At 45.1% G+C, this 23,095-nt stretch overlaps 1 protein-coding gene across 8 annotated transcripts in view; it reads left to right on the top strand.

Annotated features, from left to right (window-relative positions):
• RPRD1B (regulation of nuclear pre-mRNA domain containing 1B) overlaps positions 1 to 23,095 on the top strand; it is a 37,682-nt gene that overhangs the window by 8,860 nt on the left and 5,727 nt on the right. For 6 of the 8 annotated variants that reach the window (XR_014790822.1, XR_014790824.1, XR_014790821.1 and 3 more), the window contains 3 exons: positions 10,573 to 10,685; positions 13,463 to 13,589; positions 14,661 to 14,836. Coding sequence is in view for 4 of the 8 variants with exons in the window: in XM_084854893.1 (XP_084711019.1) it covers positions 10,573 to 10,685; positions 13,463 to 13,589; positions 14,661 to 14,836 (416 nt within the window). In the remaining 4 variants the exon portion in view is untranslated. Of the gene's footprint in view, positions 1 to 10,572; positions 10,686 to 13,462; positions 13,590 to 14,660; positions 14,837 to 16,829; positions 16,955 to 23,095 lie in introns of all 8 variants that reach the window. The other 2 variants (XR_014790823.1, XM_084854894.1) reach the window with 1 other exon arrangement.

Below are 23,095 nucleotides of genomic sequence, written 5' to 3'. Positions count from 1 at the left end.
TTGACTGTTATTTTTATGCCAGTTAACCAGAATTCATTGTGAACCTGCTTGTGAATGTGTATTTTCTCTGTACTACAGTTAACTACTTTTTACTTATTTACATTTTCACGTTCTTAATTATTCATCATTAATATTTAGCATTTGCATTTCATTAGAGATCTTATATCATTTTAAGACAGGTGGGTTAGCATTTTTTTCAGTAGTCTTTCCAGCAAGTTCAATAAAGCAAAATCAGCTTTTCCTTAAAATCCAGGACAAAAGGTTAACAAGGGATTAATACAAGCAGATGCATTTACACGTTTCCAATGTGGATAGAGATGTGAAGCTTTGTTTCAAATGTGGATAGAGATGTGAAGGCACTGAAAAAAACCAGAAAATTTTTAGGGGAAAAACAGTTTTTTGTGAGGAGTGTTGTTGTTTTTTCTCAAAAAATTAAATAGGTTTGGATTATGAAATATTTTCTTCAAGAATTTTACACAAAATATTTATAAACTGTTTTGTTGTTCAGTCGTTCACTCGTGTCCGACTCTTCATGACCCCATGGACCATAGCACGCCAGGCCTTCCTGTCCTGAGCTGTCTCCCGGAGCGTGCTCAAGTCCATATTCTTTGCGTCGGTGATGCGATCTAGCCATCTCATCCTCTGCCGTTCCCTTCTCCTTTTGCCTTCAGTGTTTCCCAGCATCAGGGTCTTTTCCAGAGAGTTTTCTCTTCGCATTAGGTGGCCAAAATATTTGAGCTTCACCTTCAGTATCTGTCCTTCCAATGAGCAGTCAGGGTTGATTTCCTTTAGGACTGACTGATTTGACCTCCTTGCAGTCCAGGGGACTCGTAAGAGTCTTCTCCAGCACCACAGTTCGAAAGCATCAATTCTTCGGCGCTCAGCCTTCCTTATAGTCCAGCTCTCACAGCCATACGTTACTACTGGGAAAACCATAGCTTTGATTAGACGGACCTTTGTCGTCAAGCTGATGTCTCTGCTTCTTACTATGCTGTCTAGGTTTGCCGTAGCTTTCCTCCCAAGGAGCAAGCGTCTTTTAATTTCATGGCTACCGTCACCATCTGCGGTGATCTTGGAGCCCAAGAAAGTAAAATCTGTCACTGCTTCCATTTCTTCCCCTTCCATATGCCAGGAAGTGATGGGGCCAGATGCCATGATCTTCGTTTTTGTAATGTTGAGTTTCAAACCAGCTTTTGCACTCTCCTCTTTCACCCTCAACAAGAGGCTCTTGAGATCCTCTTTGCTTTCTGCCATTAGGGTGGTGTCGTCTGCATATCGGAGGTTGTTGATAATTCTCCCAGCAATCTTAATTCCGACCTCTGATTCATCCAACCCGGCTTTTCTCATGATGTACTCTGCATATAAGTTAAATAAGCAGGGCATCAATATGCAGCCTTGTCGTATTCCTTTCCCAATTTTGAACCACTCGGTTGTTCCATGTAGGTTCTCACTGTTGCTTCTTGACCCTCGTACAGGTTTCTCAGGAGACAGGTAAGGTGGTCTGGTACTCCCATCACTTTAAGAATTTGCCACAGTTTGTTGTGATCCACACAATCAAAGGCTTTAGCGTAGTCAATGAAGCAGACATAGACGTTTTTCTGGAATTCTCTTGCTTTCTCCATGATCCAGCAAACGTTGGCGATTTGATCTCTAGTTCCTCTGCCTCTTCGAAACCCAGCTTGTACTTCCGGTAGTTCTCGGTTCACATACTGCTGAAGCCTAGCTTGTAGGATTTTGAGCATCACCTTGCTGGCATGTGAAATGAGCGCAATTGTGCGGTAGTTTGAACACTGTTTGGCGTTGCCCTTCTTTGGAATTGGAATGTAAACTGACCTTTTCCAGTCTTGTGGCCACTGTTGAGTGTTCCACATTTGTATTGAATGCAGCACTTTAACAGCATCATCTTTTAGGATTTTAAATAGCTCAGCTGGAATACTGTCATCTCCGCTAGCTTTGTTGTTACTAATGCTTCTAAGGCCTACTTGACTTCACTCTCGAGGATGTCTGGCTCAAGTTCAGTGACCGCACTATCATGGCTATCAGGGACATTCAGATCTTTCCTGTATAGTTCTTCTGTGTATTCTTTCCACCTCTTCTTAATCTCATCTGCATCTGTTAGGTCCCTGCCTTCTTTGTCCTTTATCATGCCTGTCTTTGCACAAAACGTTCCCTTGAGATCTTCGATTTTCTTGAAGAGATCTCTAGTCTTTCCCATTCTGTTGTTTTCCTCGATTTCTTTGCATTGTTCATTTAAGAAGGCCTTCTTGTCTCTCCTTGCTATTCTCTGGAACTCTGCATTCAGTTGGATATATCTTCCCCTTTTTCCCTTGCTTTTCGCTTCCCTTCTTTCGTGAGCTACTTGTAAAGCCTCATCAGACAGCCACTTGGCTTTCTTGCATTTCTTTTTCTTTGGGATGGATTGAGTTGCTGCCTCCTGAACAATGTTACGGACCTCCGTCCATAGTTCCTCAGGCACTCTGTCTATCAGGTCTAATCCCTGAAATCAATTCCTCACCTCCACTGTATATTCATCAGGGATATGATTTAGGTCATACCTGAATGGTTTAGTGGTTTTCCCGACGTTCTTCAATTTAAGCCGAAATTTTGCAACAAGAAGCTCATGATCTGAGCCACAGTCAGTTCCAGGTCTTGTTTTGACTGACTGTATAGAGCTTCTCCATCTTTGGCTGCAAAGGACATAATCAATCTGATTTCGATATTGACCATCTGGTGATGTCCATGTGTAGAGTCGTCTCTTGTGCTGTTGGAAAAGTGTGTTTACTATGATCAGCGTGTTCTCTTGGCAAAACTCTATTAGCCTTTGTCCTGCTTCATTTTGTACACCAACGCCATGCCTGCCTGTTGTTCTTTACAGCATTGGATTTTCTTTTCACCACCAGACACATCCACAGCTGAGTGTCCTTTCAGCTTTGGCCCAGCCGCTTCGCTCTTTCTGGCGCTACTTGGAAATACCTTCTGCTCTTCCCCAGTAGTATATTGGACACCTTCCGACCTGAGGGGCTCATCTTCCGGCATCATATCTTTTAGCCTTGTGATACGTTCCATGGGGTTTTCTTGGCAAGAATACTGGAGTGGGTTGCCATTTCCTTCTCCAGTGGACCACATTTTGTCAGAACTCTCTGCCATGACCTGTCCGTCTTGGGTGGCCCTGCACGGCATAGCTTATGGCTTCACGGAGTTACGCAAGCCCCTTCGCCACAACAAGGCAGTGATCCCAAAAATGATTTCTAAAAACATTGTAATAAGAACACTTTTATAGAAAGACTAGAGATGTAAAATGTCTGGAAATAATGAAGCCATGGGGAAAAACATTTTTAATCCTCTCTGTAAAATTCCCAGCACAGTTATTTCTTTCATTCCTTATTAAAAATATAGATCTAAAGTATATTTTATGGATGGACATTTATGCTCGGTTTCCGAACATGTGAGTAGAGAGTCACCATTGTGCATTCTTGACAGTAAATGGGCATTCTTGTTGGTTTGAGTTTTGTTCAATAGAGTCCTATGTTTCTGATGCTGTAGCAGTCATTCAATGTAGTTTTAATCTATTCAGACAATAATTGCACATTTACTGAGTTTACTTTTAAAAATAGAATGATAATTTTATGAGCAAATTAAATGAAACATAAAATAACAGAAAGGCTGCTTTATGTTCCTAAAGCAGCCCTCCCCAACCTGTTGTGCTCTCCAGATGTTTTGGACTACAGTGCCCAGCATTCCTGACCATTGGCCCTGCTGCCTGAGGCTGATGGGAGCTGAAGTCCAAAATATCTGGAGGGAACGAAGTTGGGGAAGGCAGTCGTGAAAGCAATAAAGTGAATTTAGATCTGTAAAGAGCACTAAAAAAATAAGTATTGCTCATTTTTCATTTTTTCCCATATTCTGTTTTTTTCTGAAAACTCTCTGGGGAAAAAATGGTTTTTTTCCATGGCCTCAAAATTTCCACAAAGTTTACATCTCTAGCTGTGGATGTGGACCGAAGAGTTAAGCCAAAGCCTTTGCACATGTTGATGAACTGATAGTGGCTTTTGGGCCAGATGCAAATAGTTTGCTGTTGGGCACATATCTGCATCATTCATCTTTAATAGATCAATGCCATTTAACTGCCATCTTGAGATTGGAGCAGGTGGATGTGATGTGAAACTAGATTTGAAGTCTGGCGTGCTTTTCCCTGTGGTATGCACCAGAGTAGCCGCATGTAGTTGCCAAAAGCATTGTTTCCAGCAAGTAGGATGTGAGAGACCCCTTCATGGATCACTGCCTTGTTGTGGCGACGGGGCTTGCGTAACTCAGTGAAGCCATAAGCTATGCCATGCAGGGCCACCCAAGACGGACAGGTCATGGCGGAGAGTTCTGACAAAATGTGGTCCACTGGAGAAGGAAATGGCAACCCACTCCAGTATTTTTGCCAAGAAAACCCCATGGAACGTATCACAAGGCTAAAAGAGATGACACCGGAAGATGAGCCCCTCAGGTCGGAAGGTGTCCAATATACTACTGGGGAAGAGCAGAGGGAATTTCCAAGTAGCCAGAAAGAGTGAAGCGGCTGGGCCAAAGCCGAAAGGACACTCAGCTGTGGATGTGTCTGGTGGTGAAAAGAAAGTCCGATGCTGTAAAGAACAATATTGTTTAGGAACCTGGAATGTCAGATCAATGAATCAAGGTAAGCTGGAGGTGGTCAAACATGAGATGGCAAGATTGAACATCGACATCTTGGGAATCAGCCAACTCAAATGGACAAGCATGGGCAAATTTAATTCAGGTGACCATTATATCTACTACTGTGGGCAAGAATCCCTGAGAAGAAATGGAGTAGCACTCGTAGTCAATAAAGGGGTGGGAAAAGCAGTACTGGGGTACAGTCTCAAAAACATAGAATGATCTCAGTACGAATCCAAGGCAAACCATTCAACATCACAGTAATTCAAATCTATGCCCCAACCATTGAGGCCAAAGAAGTTGAGGTTGATCGGTTCTGTGAAGACGTACAACACCTTCTAGAACTAACACCAAAAAAAGATGTCCTTTTCATCATAGGGGATTGGAATGCCAAAGCAGGAAGTCAAGAAATCACCGGGATAACAGGCAAGCATGGCCTTGGTGTACAAAATGAAGCAGGACAAAGGCTAATAGAGTTTTGCCAAGAGAACATGCTGATCATAGCAAACACTCTTTTCCAACAGCACAAGAGGCGACTCTACACATGGACATCACCAGATGGTCAATATCGAAATCAGATTATGTACTTTGCAGCCAAAGATGGAGAAGCTCTGTACAGTCAGTAAAAACAAGACCTGGAGCTGACTGTGGCTCAGATCATGAGCTGCTTCTTTCAAAATTTCGGCTTAAATTGAAGAATGTAGGGAAAACCACTAAACCATTCAGGTATGACCTAAATCATATCCCTGATGAATATACAGTGGAGGTGAGGAATAGATTTCAGGGATTAGACCTGATAGAGTGCCTGAGGAACTATGGACAGAGGTCCGTAACATTGTTGAGGAGGCAGCAACTCAATCCATCCCAAAGAAAAAGAAATGCAAGAAAGCCAAGTGGCTGTCTGCTGAGGCTTTACAAGTAGCTGAGGAAAGAAGGGAAGCGAAAAGCAAGGGAGAAGGGGGAAGATATACCCAACTGAATGCAGATTTCCAGAGAATAGCAAGGACAGACAAGAAGGCCTTCTTAAATGAACAATGCAAAGAAATCGAGGAAAACAACAGAATGGGAAAGACTAGAGATCTTTTCAAGAAAATCGGATATCTCAAGGGAACGTTTTGTGCAAAGACGGGCATGATAAAGGACAAAGAAGGCAGGGACCTAACAGAAGCATATGAGATTAAGAAGAGGTGGAAAGAATACACAGAAGAACTATACAGGAAAGATCTGAATGTCCCTGATAGCCATGATAGTGCGGTCACTGAACTTGAGCCGGACATCCTCGAGAGTGAAGTCAAGTGGGCCTTAGGAAGCATTACTGACAACAAAGCTAACGGAGATGACAGTCTTCCAGCTGAGCTATTTAAAATCCTAAAAGATGATGCTGTTAAAGTGCTGCACTCAATATGCCAACAAATTTGGAACACTCAACAGTGGCCACAAGACTGGAAAAGGTCAGTTTACATTCCAATTCCAAAGAAGGGCAATGCCAAAGAGTGTTCAAACTACCGTACAATTGCGCTCATTTCACATGCCAGCAAGGTGATGCTCAAAATCCTACAAGCTAGGCTTCAGCAGTATGTGAACCGAGAACTACCGGAAGTACAAGCTGGGTTTCGAAGAGGCAGAGGAACTAGAGATCAAATCGCCAACATTTGCTGGATCATGGAGAAAGCAAGAGAATTCCAGAAAAACGTCTATTTCTGCTTCATTGACTACGCTAAAGCCTTTGATTGTGTGGATCACAACAAACTGTGGCAAATTCTGAAAGAGATGGGAGTACCAGACCACCTTACCTGTCTCCTGAGAAACCTGTACGAGGGTCAAGAAGCAACAGTAAGAACCGGACATGGAACAACCGACTGGTTCAAAATTGGGAAAGGAGTACAACAAGGCTGCTTATTGTCGCACTGCTTATTTAACTTATATGCCGAGTACATCATGAGAAAAGCCGGGTTGGATGAATCAGAGGTCGGAATTAAGATTGCCAGGAGAATTATCAACAACCTCAGATACGCAGACGATACCACCCTAATGGCAGAAAGCGAAGAGGATCTAAAGAGCCTCTTGTTGAGGGTGAAAGAGGAGAGTGCAAAAGCTGGTTTGAAACTCAACATTACAAAAACGAAGATCATGGCATCTGGCCCGATCACTTCCTGGCATATGGAAGGGGAAGAAATGGAAGCAGTGACAGATTTTACTTTCTTGGGCTCCAAGATCACCGCAGATGGTGACTGTAGCCATGAAATTAAAAGACGCTTGCTCCTTGGGAGGAAAGCAATGGCAAACCTAGACAGCATAGTAAGAAGCAGAGACATCAGCTTGCCGACAAAGGTCCGTCTAATCAAAGCTATGGTTTTCCCAGTAGTAACGTATGGCTGCGAGAGCTGGACTATAAGGAAGGCTGAGCGCCGAAGAACTGATGCTTTCGAACTGTGGTGCTGGAGAAGACTCTTACGAGTCCCCTGGACTGCAAGGAGGTCAAATCAGTCCATCCCAAAGGAAATCAACCCTGACTGCTCATTGGAAGGACAGATACTGAAGGTGAAGCTCAAATATTTTGGCCACCTAATGCGAAGAGAAAACTCCCTGGAAAAGACCCTGATGCTGGGAAGGATCGAAGGCAAAAGGAGAAGGGGACGGCAGAGGATGAGATGGCTAGATCGCATCACTGATGCAATGAATATGAACTTGAGCACACTCCAGGAGAGAGTTCAGGACAGGAAGGCCTGGCGTGCTATGGTCCATGGGGTCACGAAGAGTCGGACACGACTTAACGACTGAACAACAACAGGATGTGAGAGAGCTTCATCTACTCTCTAATGGTTTATCCTCTGTCAGAATCTTTAATACTGTGCTTTTCAGTACAATGGCACTTGAAAGAGGTGCTTGGGAAAGAGTGCCCTTAGTACAGTTGACTTTCCTCGGGTTTTTTTTATTTGGAAGATTTGGCTAGGATAAGGAGAAGAGTCTGTCTGCTTCAGGAAGCTTTCATTTGTGCTCTGGAAGCCAGCCAGGAACACCTGACCCCTTTGTAGATTGTGGCAGCAAATGCTTTCTGATCAGCTTGCGCTTCATCTTTCTCTTGCTGTTGCCAGATGCTGCTTTCCTTCTCGGCAAGGTTTCTGAGGACATGGCAAACATCCATTGCCCTTCAGCTGTTAGTCATCTGGAAACATGTTCCCACCTGCAAAAATATGCAAATAGTTCTACATGCAGGGAGGAGTGGGCCTTGTCTTGGGAAAGCCTGAGGTTTTGTCCCCAAAATAATGCTGTCCTCTGTCTTGGGAGGGAAGGACTTCTGTTATGCCCCCTCTCCTTGCCTGTCTTCGTAGAGGAGGAAGGAGCAGGGAACTGGTGACAGGACCCCAAGATCACCCCAGACTTGAATGCATAGCAGTCATAGTGGCACCAACCACTAGATCATTCTGCCACCTTCCTTTATAGGGCTGGTTCAGAGGGGAAGTGGGAAACAAACTTTCCTTCTTCCTTTTACCTACCCCCTACCCCTGCATGAGTTACTGTGGCTTCTTCCCACTTGTCGTGTCCTGTTACCTTAGGCAACTTGTGTGAGTGATTAGCTATGCACCCCCAACAAGTCTCATTCAGAATTGTACTCCTGTTGAGAGGAGCCAAGTGAGCAGCCATCACTGCTGGGTTGTGGTAGTACCTGTTGTTGGGGCTTTCCAGAAGAACTACAACACTTAACTCTAGATTGCAGCATGGTGTCTCTCCAGAGATTGTGGTCTGGCTTTGCTTTTGGTGCGTTCCAAAATACCTGTGGATGTGGATTAGGGTGTGTCCAGTATCTTGGAGACTAGAAGTCAAGACCAGGTTTGTCTTGGGCTCTGACAGTGAACTGTTGTCTATAGGAGCTCAGTTCACTTCAAAGTGAGCAGATACATGCATTGCAAGCAGTTGTCAGAAAGACCTTCTGGGTTATCAAGGCCGACTGCCATTGTATCACCACCAGAATATCAATTGGCAATAAATATGCTGACAGACTGAAGGGGGTATGGCTCATAAGGAAACAGCTGGACTGTGAGTCTGAGTCTTTCCTTGTGCCTTTCTAACCTGTACAGGATTGGAACATGTTTACAGCAGGTGAAATGCTAGCCTTCCAGACATTTGTCACAGGTTGGAGAATGCTCACATTCCGCCCCCGTTTCCCTCTATTCCCTCTGTAAGCACCTTGAGGCAGGAGCTTATGTTACTCTATAACAACCCCACCTTCTACCTGGATGAAAATTGGTAGTCCATAAACGCCTATCAATTAGTGGGTAGGATTTCTGGTAAAACAGCTTTCAAGCATTTCATTCTTAGTGTGTTTGATTATAGAGTAAGACAGGGTTAGCACAAATGGGAAAGGCTGTATGGACATTTCCTTCATGCGTTGGAGGAGCTGCTGCCTGCATAGTAGATGTCTGGTGGCTTTCAAGAAGTTCCAGGAAGCTTAAGAATGTGGTGTTTCTCTCCACAATATTGCCAAAGAGGACTCTTCATGCACTGCCCTTGGACTTCCTTGAGTGTTGTGCAGACCTGGATGAGCTGTCCTTTCTGCAAATCTGGTGACTGAGTTTAATCAAAATGGCAAATGTGCCCCGAAAGACAGTGAACAGAAAGAGCAAAATAGTGATGTGTGGAGAGTTGATTGAAATTCAAATCTAGGGTCAGAGGAGGGGTGTGGCTTTGTGTGCCCTCACTGGTAAAGAAGGCAATTGATGAGGCTAAGATAGGGCTACAAGAGGATGGTTGCAAGGGGAGCCATCAGTATTTTCTGCTCGTGGTAAAGGGTCAAGGAGCCACTGAAAAAAAACATTCTGTATTCATTTGCTCAGAGGCTCTCCTTCAGCAAGAGAGTGCAGTTTTAGCCTTCTGCCTATAGCTGTTGCATGAGTACCAGGCCAGTATATTATTCTACCAGAAGAGATAACGCTGTGCTGATATCATTTAGCAAAACAGCATTCTCTAAATCTCGTATATTCTTCCCTGTAGAGGGAATGCCTGTGAGCATTACTCAGAGAGGAATGTAACTCTTGAATTCATCAGCAAGGGAAGTCCAGGCAGGGAAAGGGAGCATGCCTAGTTAGACTCAGCTGCCTAAAGATGCCCTGCTGTGGAGGTGAAGTTGAACAACTGTTGCTCTATTGTACCTGTGCAGCAGTCATGGCACCATCACCAGCTGGTTTTATTCCGGCCAAGCTCTTAGTGGTTTCCACGGAGTCTGTTGCAAGCCAAGAGGCCTTTCTGATCAGGTTAGGAGACTGTGAGAGCAATCGTAGGCCAGGACCTCTTTGGATCAAACAGTGGCCTAATCATACGTTAATTTGTGTTTATACATTTCTAATTCTACCAAGTGCTTTCCCAGTGGCAAAGAACATCATCTCCCACCATCCCTTGCCATGAGCAGAAAGGCAAAAACACATTTCTGCTCAGCCCTTGTAGAAATGGCAGGTCATTGGGCAAGATTCCAACAGCCACCATTAACAATACCCGGTCATGTTATCAGGGCTTGCGCAGGAAGTTCTCTTGGAGACATGCCTCTTCAGAGGAGCACCTGTTGCATCTGGTCAGGCCCTGTGCACTTCTTATCTGTACACTTCCTGTGTTTTTATTTTCAGTGCACAATTGAAACCAGGAGAAATGGAAGCACTTACCTGTTCCTTTTAACAACCTTGCAGGTTGTAGTAGGAGACTTGCTACTCAGGATACTGAAGTATGTGAGGTTGGCTTGGTGTAAATCTTTTGAGCCTAATGATGATTTTTTAAAAAAATTTGTAAGCCTGCTCAGAGACTTCCATCTTCCAAAGTAAAGGAAACCATGCCCAATGTTATTTAGGTTTTGCGTTAAACAATGTGTCTCCCCTGATTGTGAATGTGTGTCTCTTCTCTCAGTTACAGAGGAGAAGAAGTCACTGAAGCGGACGTTTCAGCAGATACAAGAAGAGGAAGATGATGATTACCCTGGGAGCTACTCCCCACAGGACCCCAATGCTGGACCCCTTCTGGTATGACTGGAAAGCCAGGGGCTGGAGATGTACTCAAGCCCCCTCTTGTAAAGAGAGAGCCACAAGATGGCGCCATTAGCAAGTGCAAGAGAACTAATATCTCCATTTATTTGTTTAAAACTATTGGCTCTCACAAATTGAAGGAAGAACACGAAACATGGTAAAAAGGAATATAAAACAAATATTATTCCATAGAATTGCCACGCTCAAAGCAAAATGAAATGAATTGCCCAAAGCACTGCAGTGTATTACAGCCCAGCAGGGCGTGATTTAATTCGTATAACTGGAAGTTCGGTAAACTTGGAATTCCTGCCCTTCAGAGCTACTAGGCTGTCTGTCCTTTGGGCTGGAAGAAAAGGTCCTTCAAATCTGCGATTCCAGTTTGGTTTAGGGATGGTGTGTTGGCATTGTTAGGGATGCAGAACAAGGATCCGGTGAGTCCAGGCGTACTCCTTGAGATGTGTAAGGGAGTCTGCTGATGGCAGGTGTGCTCCTCTGCAGGCAGTGGGCAAGGATCCGGTGTACCAAGAGTTAACTGAGATCCAGAAGGCCTAGTAATAGCTCTGGAAGGTTGGAAGTCAACCAGTTCAACCAGTCAAGTGAGGCAGCAGGGTTCCATCCTGGAACTTCTCTGGGGAACAAAGGCTAGAGTTTCAGCTAGGTAGCAAGCAGAGGTATCCTCAAGTTGAGCCAGCGCAGGATGTTGCTGCAGCGACTTCTACAGCATCATTGCTCGTTGACAGAGCCTGGCTGCTCTGGGGCTTCCAGGTGGCTCTGCACTTAGTGCAGCAATGCCTTAATCCCATTATGTTTCATGTGTTGTGCTTCTGTGCTCCAGTCACAGCTTTGTGGTGGGGTCAAGGTCTGTTGGGCATTCGTGTTTGTAACTCACTGGATATAGTTACATCCTTTTTGGCAAAGGGATCGAGCAGGCCAGCAGCACCTTCGATCTTACATTCCAGTTCAAACTCCACAACAATGTACCTCTTTGTCTTTAGAATATATTATGTTAACCCAGCTGGTATCAGAATGAAAACACTGTATGTCGGGGTCCCCAACGCAGCACCCACGGGTCCCTCCAATAGCACCCACAAAGATCTCCCTTCACTGTCCCCTTAAAAAAATTGTTAAAAAAAAAACCTTGGAAATATTAGGCCAGTCTTCTTTCTCTCCCTTTATAGCCTTTAGCCTTGCTCTTTCTCTCCCCTCTACCCCTTTGCCTTGCTGTTTCCCCCTCCCTCTCTCCCTCCCAGCCACTAACCTTGCTATTTCCCCCATCCTCTTTAGCTCACTGTTCCTCCCCTCCTAGCCGGTAGCATTGCTGTTTCTCTACCTGTTTGCCTTGCTATTTCCCCTCCCTCCCAGCCTCTGTGAGAATATTTCTCTATTTCTCTTCCCCACTTCTCTTTAGCTCACTTTTGACTAGCCATGCTCCCTGGCAGCCATTATGTGTCTAGTGACATCTTCCATGGGAGCCATTTTGTGGTGGTGCCCAGAGCAGTTTTTCAAATTCCCAAATGTGCCCACGGGTCCAAAAAGGTGAAGGACCCTTGCTGTATGTTCTGCTCAATTTGCATAGCCTTGCACATTTGCCATTCATTTCAAGAGTGACTTGTACAGGAATAGTTCCCAGGAGTGAGGCTTCCTTTTTGTTAAGAATATACAAAGTGCCCTGCTGGATTGGCGGAACGGTCCATCTAGACCAGCATCCTGTTCACCCAATGTCTCCAGGAAGCCCTAAGTAGGGCTTGAAGGCAGTAGCTGCCCCCCCGCCCCCGGTGATGCTATAAGCATAGCATGTCCCCTTTTAAAGCCATCTAAGCTGGTGGCCATCATTGCATCTTAAAGCAGAGAATTCCATAATCTAATTGTGCTGTGGGAGGTAATAACTTCTTTAATCTGTCCTGAACTCTTATTTCCTTAGGGTGCATGGTGCTTTACACAGTGGCAGACAGACAGGTCTATCTATCTATGTATCTAACATAAGCCAGGAGGAGCTTATGCGTTAAACTTGGTGTGAGGGCATAGAGTCTAACTTTGAAAGAGAAGGAACTCCCTAATGCCTTGGGCAGAAGTTTCATCAGACTTTGAACTGGTAGTTATGGCACTGCAGAGCACAAGAGGACTTGTGAAAAGCCACAAAGGCTGCTCTTTTGTGCTATCAGAGTTGCTAGCACCATTGAAGTGAGCAAATGTGGGATGCTTGGAATAGCAATTTGTTCCAGCAAGGGTGCTAGCAAAGCTACAAGGCCTTTTAGGTTTTCAGGTAACGTTCCCTGTGGCAGCAAAATCTTAGGCTGGTGCTGCACGTGTACACACACCGCAGCCATGGGTGACTGCAGTTTTCAGCCTGATCCGTTAGTCATCCTTTTCTAAGCAACAGGCAAGTGCAACTTCACAAAGATCGCACATAACACACCAAAACTCTAGGAACTGAATGTTTTTTGGAAAAGAGGTGCCCAAAAAGTTTCAGAAGTGCTTTTGTGGCATCGGGATGTAAGTGCAAAGCGTGTATATCTTTTATTGTTCACCACTCTGGAATCTGTCTAGACGTGGAGAGGTATATAAATGTTGTAAGTAAATAAGTAAATAAATTTAAAAAATAAACTCTAAAGAATTACTTCCAGAATGTGAAGAGGGTAGCATAGTAAATTATAACGGCACAGTGAGGGGCCAAAGGATCTTTTGAAAGTGACTGTGCCATGCATAGAAAGCAATGTAGTGGCTGTGGCATTTGAAAACAGTCATTGCAATCTTTTTATGTCTCAACTGCGCAGACTGAGGACTTGATCAAAGCCCTGCAAGATCTGGAAAACGCAGCGTCAGGAGATGCCACAGTGAGACAGAAAATTGCCTCTCTTCCCCAAGAGGTTCAGGACGTATCGCTGTTAGAGAAGATTACAGGTGAGAATCTAAAGTACTGACACTTGAATGCAGAGGGTGTGTGATGTGACTTTTTCCTGGGAATGTGGCATACAGGTTGGTTTAGTGAGTTCTGGCTTCAAGGTTTCCCCACAGAGGGCAAGTGATGAATATAGACCTATGTCTTCTCCTTTGGTTTCTAGCACAATATGGCTTGGATGTTGCTGGCCCATAACCAACCACCACCGCCGCCTATCTGGCCCACTACCTACTTTTCCCTCTTTGGGAGCACAGTTGTTAGTGTGGTGAAAGCAGTCATCACGTTCCTCACTGAAATGGTCAATTGCCTCTCATCACGTCAGGCAGCTACCATGTAAGGGGAGCCACGCAGGTTGTATTGTTAAGACTGCCAATTTGCTGAATGTATGGTCAGGTAAATTTGAGCCCAGGAGATGTTTGCTGATTGCTGTTCTTCTCTGGCCCCCTTACCCAAATTATGTACTGCCCGTTCAAGCTTGCTCTTTATAATGCTTCACCGTGGAGCAAAGAGTGCTGAGCTTGCAACATGCACAATGTGCTTTCTTGGTAGTTCTTCGGAGGTGGGAGCTGGAGGCCTACATGCTCTTGCACTTCAGCTCTGCCTCTGCAGGTGGCCAAAGGGGGCGGTATTGCACTTCTCAGCTTAGCAGGGCTCAGGTGACACATAAGATGAGTGGTGTTCCCCCTGGTGCTGCAAAGCTGCAGATTCTGGCCTGGACCCTCCTCTTAGCCATTTGCCCCTTGGACACACACTGAGCGGCTCTTGGGCCACGTGTCCCTGGGCACCACCTGTCTCCCCGCTTCCTGGGTTGCCTCTCGATTCCCAGCCCTGACACTGACAGCTTGGTTTTCCAGAAAAAAAGAAAAAACTTCAGCTAGGTGCATTAAAGTCAGAAGGTGTCCATTGTTTTTCTCATGGTCTGTTTCAAGATCATCATTTGCTGTTACTCCTGAAATCCTCTCAGTTGGAGTTCACCCCACACATGAGGCTGGCTAGTGGGGAGTGCTTTTTGCCGTCAGCACAAAAGGTTTTGAATGGAGCCAATGTAAATTATTTGCTACCTTTATGCATAGACAAAGAGGCAGCAGAGCGCCTTTCGAAGACTGTGGACGAGGCATGTTTGCTACTAGCGGAGTACAATGGGCGGCTGGCGGCAGAGCTGGAAGACCGGCGCCAGCTGGCACGCATGTTGATTGAGTACACACAGAACCAGAAGGATGTGCTGACGGAGAAGGAGAAAAAGCTAGAAGTGAGTATTGCTCAGATGGATGCAAAAAGTTGTCCTTCCTCAGAGTAGAAATTTCTTGTGTCAGTGCTGAGTTCTTTAAAACACAGACCTAGGGTTGCCTCACCACACACTGTGGTTTACACAGTCATATCTGAAGCATCTATGCATGTCTGTGCCACCGTGTGTACATGCAGTAGGGAGCTATAGGTCTTCACTGTGTGTATTGAGCTTGTGAACGTGATGAAACTGACATAGCTGCTTAAAACGGGACTTTGTGTGCTGTTGATCCATGATATGTGAAGGAGCACTTGAATGTAGCCACCAAAACGCTCCACTGAAGAAAGCGGGGTGGAGATGGGGGACTGGAGGGAGCAGGCATGTTTGTGTGTTCAAGCTTGAACACAGCAATCCAAATGCTTGTTGTGCCAATTTAATGTTAAAACATCATACTTCTGTTTGAAGAAGCAGCTCCTAAAACTTGACTCTTTGTGAAGGAAAACGTTTAAGCTTCCAGATCATTCTGATGATCAGGCCAGTTCCCAGTGTTTTTCCATTGTTGGAATGTCTAAGAAGCACCTTGCTAGTAACTGATACTTTTACCTTTTGGGTGCTCCTCCTTGCTGAAATGACGTATTCCCCATTCTTGAGGTGCCAGCATCAGTTCAGCTGAAGCCCTAACTGTCTAGCTGAGTGGATGGTAAAAATGCGTTTTCTAGAGACAGCTTGAACTGGGAAAACAAGAAATGGCTGTAAATAGTCTTTGGCTGTGGACTAGCTCAGCAGTGTCCAGAAGCTGGAGGGGAAGAGCTCATGGGCATGGCTGAATGTCATTTATCTGAAATGTACCACTTCCAGCAAGGCAGCATGTTCTGCTCTGCACCCCGGGGCTAGTACAGGAATGTAATTAATGATTCTACGTGTATGTCATTCTGCCATCTGTTATGTTGCCCCCAGGCAGCAGATTAAGAGTTTCCTGTAACTGTCATGCACTGACTGTTATGAGCAGCTGTTCTTGGGTGGGACATGAGTTACTGGAGAGGGCAAAACTGTCCAGAAGGAGACACAAGTGCTCAGCGGGTTGCCCAACAGAGGTCTCTTATCCTGCTGTGGGCACGTGTTGTCTTCTCAAAAGCTACATGTTGCTCTTGCCTTTCACCGTACCCTTACCCTTGGCTGTCATCCTGCACCTATATGTTGCTCAGCCAGTATTATAGGCAGCCACGGTGAGGCTACTGGATGGGTAGAGTTGGCTGATGATGTCAGTTATAATGAGAGGGAAAGCAGTGCGTGGTTTCAAAATACTATTAAAACATGCTTGTTTACCTGCTATGGGCAGAGCAGCTCTCAAGTTTGGAGAGTCATGGCTCTGGCACAGCTGTGCAACTGATGCTTTTGTGCCAGAGTTTGAATGCATCCTCTTGCCAGTGGGCAGTGCTGTGGCTCGTATTTGCTCACTGCTAGCTACAGTGTAAGGGCAGAAGGTCTTCTTGAGCTCTCAGGCTCTTGGGGTCCATGAGGTCCACAGAGCCTAGCACAACACCACACACAACTGTGCGTGAAGAAGCAAGAGCATTCCTTACAAATAGGGTTGTGCTGGCTTAGGTCACGGTTTAATACCACTTTTGCTGAAATACAAGGTCGTCTACTCTGTGTGTGTGTGTGTGTGTGTGTGTCTGTCTGCGTGTGCGCGCACGAATATTGACTCCATTATGGAAGCATCCTCCATTAGATTATTTCTATGCTGAGAAGGGTTTGTTTTTAAAAAGAATAAGGGATGCTTCCCCCCCCCCCCAATATATCAGGGCTTTTCTGGCCCCTGACTAGGAGGATGGCAAATGGTGCCTCAACTGTGCAACATGATATATTTCAGGCCCTGTGGCAAAAAGCACCTCTGTGTAGGCTTCTAATGTAATATCCTGTTTGTGATGTCCTCTCATGACATGAGTCCTCCTAGCATTGGAAGACTGAGTTTGTTCCACATCCTGTCTTATGAAAATGGACTCTTTGTCCACAGTGGGAAGTGCATCATGAACCCAAACCCTGTTTCTGGTACAAGCAGGGAGGAAAAAATTGCCATCTCTCTGACAATCAAAATCAAGATTTTTTTCTGCTAAGTCTGTAGTGCTGTGATCAAATAAGGCAAGTAACTGTACATCTTCAGGGTGCTTCAGATTCTCAGTTATTTTTCACCCTTCACATAATTAAAATAGTTAATCCCTGTTTCTGAGACCACAGCTGGCTATTTAAACAATGGGGTTATAATTTAGAGGCTGCTGACATGCTCACTCATTGGCCAAGGCAAATTCTGAAACTGAACGCTATTTACAGGGAGTGCCAATATTTAGTCATCGTACCTTGTTGACCAAGAGATCCTGAAATAGCACAGCTCTGGGGCCTTGAGCACCCTTGCTGGGATTTGTCATACCAAAGCATTAATCAAGCCAAGACACACTGTCAGATGAGACAGGATGATGCCAAAGAGCAGCGATGGAACTTCCTACTGTCTTTATCACTGCTAGACCCAAAGGCTAACTGGGGAGTGGAAAGAAACTCACGGTGTTAATCTTCAGAGTGGAAAGAAGCAGAAGTACATCGGTAATCTCTGCCTGAAGCAAGGCTTCTAAAACATTGTACTTTGCTAGTCAGATGTGGAACTGTAAGCAAAACCTATATTGTGCCCCGATGAAAAATGCTTCCCTTCCAGCCAATCCACATAAGTGTTCCACAGGCCAGGCAGTACAGTGAAAAACAGCTGATGTTCCTAATGCTGTTCTTCAGTGAAACTCAGGCCTCCAAAGTCTAGCAGCAAGGACGGAGAAGCAAACAGGTCAGTAAAACACAAGAGCATCAGAAAGGAGATGGGGCCCTTTCCTCTGAAATATTGGCACCTTGCTTTGTAGCATTGCATGTCAGTTGTGCCATGCACACTTCTGGCAGGTCAGGAACACTGAAGCCTTGCTCAGACTTTGGTGGCATCCTTTTAACTCTCAAACAGTGTGTTTTTTCTTTATAGTATTTATCTGCTGTTGGGATATAGCAGAGCCATTTAAAGTTCTTCTTGGAAATAAGTTAATGACTGATTTCAAAATGACTCCAACATAAAATATATATTTTTATTGGTATCACATTCCAAAAACATAGTCTAATCCAAAAGCTGTTGGGATCCATTGGATCTCACAATGTTAACTCAAATTCCTTATTGGGCTATCAGGAAGGCCTGGAGGCGAAAATAGGAGAGAGATGCATAGGTAAAATACTGGCCTCATAATAGAAGAGAAACCAAGAAGTTCATAGATGAAATACTGGGCTAATAGAAAAAAGAGGTGCAGTGTACCCCAGTAGCCTCATGATTTTTATTTTTTTTTTAAAGTGTTGCATGTCATTCCAGAATTCCTTTGGGCCGAGGAATAAGTGGGTTTTTGTTGTGTGTGTTTTTTAGTTTTTAAGGGTTTTTGTTTTTTTAGGAGCATGCATTTTTTTTAGATGACTCCTGGATCTAGAGCTGAAGTGGGCTGCTTTGAAGAAATTTGGGATTTGTCTGAAAGCAAAACTAACATCTTCCAAATCTGGCTCATTCTGGAGCTTCAGGACCCATTTGGAGGGACACAGGTGTAGACTTTATGTCTTGAGCATTTATCCTCCCCCACCCTCACACCCCACCTTGCCATGTAAGAAAAACACCAGAGTGAGGAAAGGGGAGAATAAAGAAGTGTAGTTTTGTGAATGACAGTTCCAGCTTTCAACCAGGCAATAACTTTAGCAGGGCTCTCCTTCTTCCCTCCGATCACTGTGCTTTTGGGAGGGATGTAGAAGGAACTTAGCAGAGGCTGCTCCTGTTTCTTTGCTACATTTGTGGCTGTGGCTGAGGTGGCAGCAGTGCTCAGGGCTTCCGACAATGGGTTTACTTGAGAGCCAGTACTAAGTGGAGGATGCCTGTACCAGCCAGGTATGTGGAATTCCAGAGTCCCCACAGCCTGATTCAAATTTCCCCAGCATTTTATCGCTAGCTGCCTGATACAGCAAAGGGCAGGAGCCCCCTTCCTCCTAAAGGTGGTTTCTGCCAGCAGCTTGCAATAGGGGGCTGCCAGCTGCAGGCGGTTGGTCAGGGAACCTAGCTGGGGAGTGGGGAGAGAGCTATTTTTGCCACCTCTGCTGCCTCCTTTCCCTCTGCTTAATGTAAAGCCCAGTGAGAAGCTAGGCTTACCAATCTGAAGCAGAGTGAAAGGACCCCCTGCTCTGCTTGAAATAATAGCGGGAAGGCGGTCTTCCAAGGGTTAAGCAAGTTTTGTAGTTCCACCAGGCACTAGAGTGTGCCGTGTGTCACGTGCAACAAAGAATGCAGCAAGTTGCCCACAAAAGGGGGAAGGGACTTCCTTTTTAAAAGCACCCCAGCTTTTAAAGGTTCCCCTTCTACTTTGTAGCGTGTGCAAGCTCTACAGTATGCACTTCCGTATAATGTCAATAGGCTCCATCAAGGATGATAACATATCTGTTACTTTAGTGTCAATTGAACAGAAAGTTAAACGAACCCACCCCTAAAATTGGTTTTCAATGATCAGAACTCCTTAACCTCTGCACCTGTCCTGCAAATTTTCAGAATTTCAGAAGATTTCTTACCTAGGGTGCCTCTCTGAAGGATGCCATTTGCATGCACATTTCCCAAAAATTACAAGGGCAAGGAGAACAGAATCCCTTTTTGAACCCCCTTCTAGGCTTTAAAGACTCCCCTTGCTCACCCCCCCCCCCGCTCTCTCCCATCTCGGCTAAACTGGGCTGGGGGCAGTATTGGATATAACTCATGGATTGTGATGTTTGCTTTATCTGTCTCTCTGTTCCCTGTATGTGCTGTGCAGGCTCTCTTTATTAAGCCTATTAAAAAAATGTTCAGCTTTCAGCTGAACTAGTTTGAACTGTTTCCTTTTAAGGATAATGTGACTGTGGACTAACTTTTTCAGCTTAGGGGGTCAGTGACCGGTTAATGGATTGCTGGTGCTTCAGTATTCAATGATTTGTGCTTATTGTGTTCGTCATTTGAAATCCTGTTTGTAAGCCTGGTGACAGCATGGCTGGTAAGCCTGAAAATCCTGGTGCTGCCACAGTGTTTATGCTTATCGACTGAGTCTGGACAAAGAGGGATACTCAGAATAAGGCTGTGCTTTTGCAAAATGCACCTTATGGTCATTTCCTTGTAACCAAAGGCATTTCAGACAGTTGTATCATGGCGCAAAGAATGCACAGTCATAACACAGATCTTGCAGAAGAGCTAAATGGCTCCCTCCATGCACCTCCTCCTACCCCCCCGCCCCCCACTACTTTGTCTGTTGCAGGGCAACCGAGACTTCTTAGCACTTAAACATCAAGCTGGTGCTGCTGGGGGGAAAGTGCACCTATTGATGAGTGTTTGCGACATCACTGGTGGTGATGTTACTCTTCTCCCACAATGCTCAGGACATTGGAGATGTTTACATTTTTCTCAAATGTTCCATTTCAGCAGTAGCCTCACTAGTATTTAAATGAAATCCTGCAGGTATCCAGTGAGAAGGAGTCCAAGATGGGTGGGAGCTTTTAAAAAAGGAAATTCTCAAGGCACAGTTACAAACAGTTCCAACAAGAAGAAAAGGTGAAAGACAACAGAAGAAGCCAATGTGGCTTCACAAAAAGCTTAGGGATGACCTGAAAACAAAAAAGGACACATATAGGAAGTGGAAAGAAGGCCAAGTAACAAAGGAAGAGTACAGGCAGATAGCACAGAGTTGCAGGGATGGCGTCAGGAAGGCTAAAGCTGAGAATGAGCTGAGGTTAGCAAGGGATGCTAAAAACAACAAAAAGGCTTTCTTCAGCTACATGCATAGTAGAAGGCAGAGGAAAGAAATGGTGGTTCAGCTATTAAATAAGGATGGCAAAATGATAACAGATGACAAAGAAAAGGCAGAGGTGCTCAATTCCTACTTTGGCTCAGTCTTCTCTCAAAAGAGGGTCTATGATCCCCCTGGCAAAGGCGAAGTACAGGGTGAAGGGGCAGGACTGCAGCTTGAGATCGATAGGCATATGGTTAAGGAACACCTCATTACTTTGAATGAGTTCAAATCTCCAGGGCCAGATGAACTGCATCCTAGAGTCATAAAGGAACTGGCAGAAGAACTCTCAGAACCACTGTCTGTTCTGTTTGAGAAATCAAGGAGGACGGGTGAAGTGCCAGATAAATGGAGGAGGGCTAACGTTGTCTCTATCTTCAAAAAGGGTAAAAAGGAGGAACCTGGGAACTACAGACCAGTCAGTCTGACATCAATCCCTGGGAAAATTCTGGAGGAGATTATGAAGCAATCCATCTGTGAGGACCTTGAAAACAATACCGTGATTACTCGAAGCCAACATGGATTTGTCAAGAACAAATCCAGCCAGATGAATCTGATCTCATTTTTTGATGAAGTAACCTCCCTTGTGGACTTGATCAAGTAACCTTCCCATCCTTTGTGAGGTGCAACCCGTCCCTAGCCAACAGCCCATCTTCCAGGAAGTATAGCCCGTAGTCCCAGAATCCAAATCTCTCTCGTTGGCACCACCTTCGTAACCAGTCATTCACCCAGAGTATTTTTCGTTCCCTTTCTATCCCTCTTCTAACTACTGGAAGGATGGATGAGAAAACTATCTGGGCCCCAAAGTTCTTGAGTTTCCTTCCCAAAGCTTCAAAGTCTGACATGATCTGATGTTCCATTGTCGTATTGCTCTTAACAGTCAGGAAGTTTTTCCTGATGTTCAGCCGGAATCTGGCTTCCTTAATTTGAGCCCATGATTCCGTGTCCTGCTCTCTGGGATGATCGAGAAGAGATCCCAGCCTTCCTCTCTGTGACCACCTTTCAAGTACTCGAAGAGCACTATCATATCTCCCCTCAGTCTTTTCTTCTCAGGGGAGATTGTAGTCCCCTTCCAACCCTACTATTCTATGATTCTATGATTCTAAGCCTTGGGGTATGCAACAAAAATCAGGTATTCCAAAATCAAGCACATGAAGACCATTCATCATGAAAATTATTTCTTTTGAGCCACTTGCTGTCACTTGTTCAAAAGAGTTGCTTTTCCAAAATCTGTCTAATAGGGCAGAGTAGTAGAAGAGCCTTCTAATGGAGGTGCTCCTCATAAAGATATGCCTCTGCCCTATGTGGGACCTTGAGATGGGAAATGTGACCCTCTTACATGGTGCCTGGAACAAGTATGCATGATCCAAAGTCAGGGTAGTGTGTCAACCTGCCTTATTCAGGGAGATTTCTTTTCCTTTTCTTTTTCTTTCCACTTTTATTTGTCTGGAGTTTTTTCTCAAGGGAGGCACTTCAGTGTAGGTAAGAATGAAGAGGTGTTGACCTTCCATTCTAAAAAAAATTCCAGAGAGGACCACCCTCATTCTTCCCATTGAACCGGTTGATCTCCTGTCCCATCCTATCTTGGGTGAGGTGAGAAGACAGGCTGCAGTAATGGAGCTCCACCTGAATGTAGAAAAAGGGTTTTTTTTAAGGAATGTGCCTGTTAAATCTGATATTTCTCCCCCTTATGCCTGGCTTATCTCCCAGGTGAGGGAGAAGGCCTCAGAGGCCTGGCCTGATCTTTTTTTTAAATCTCTGCATTCTTGGGCAAGGGAGAGCAAGAACTGGCTGTTCCTCTCTTCTCTTCTCCCCCCCCCCGCTTCTCCCCCCCCCCCCATGCTCTCCCAGTGCAACATCCATCTCTGTCTTTCCAATGCATAACAACTTCCAGGCAGCAGCTCCTTGGCAGAAAGCTATCTGTGGACTCGGCTGTATTGGCCTCCTGACTGTGAGCATGTTTAGCTACGATAAAATCCCTTTCTGTCTCTCGCCCAAGGCAACTCAGAAGAGCTTGTCCTGTAACTCTTAACTTGATGTTCCTTCTTACTTCCCAACAGGACAGAAATGACTTTGTTTTGCTCATGGAATGAAGGGGGAACTGTGCATCTGGTTTCTGTGTCACAGAAGTGTGGGGTTGGAGGGACCCCAGAGTTCATTCAGTCCTCCCTACAACCTTCTCAATGCAGGCTACAGTATACCACAAGCAGAACTATAGTCCCTCCCCCAAACTCTTAAGTGCCATCTCATAAAGGACTGATATGGCTTTAAGAGACAAGCTGCTCACTGCACGGTAAAGGAGGAACAGGATCACTAGACTATGGGGTGCACATGCTTTATATGCAGGAGGTCCCAGTTCCAATTCCCAGTATCTCCAGCTAAAGGGATCTTGGGTAGCAGGCAAGCAGGTGATGGGAAAGACCTC

This window comes from Heloderma suspectum, chromosome 4, assembly GCF_057233095.1.
Source record: "Heloderma suspectum isolate Gila_16-S chromosome 4, 16-S_ref, whole genome shotgun sequence".
NCBI lineage: Eukaryota > Metazoa > Chordata > Lepidosauria > Squamata > Helodermatidae > Heloderma > Heloderma suspectum.
This window is presented reverse-complemented; position numbering and strand designations above follow the sequence as displayed.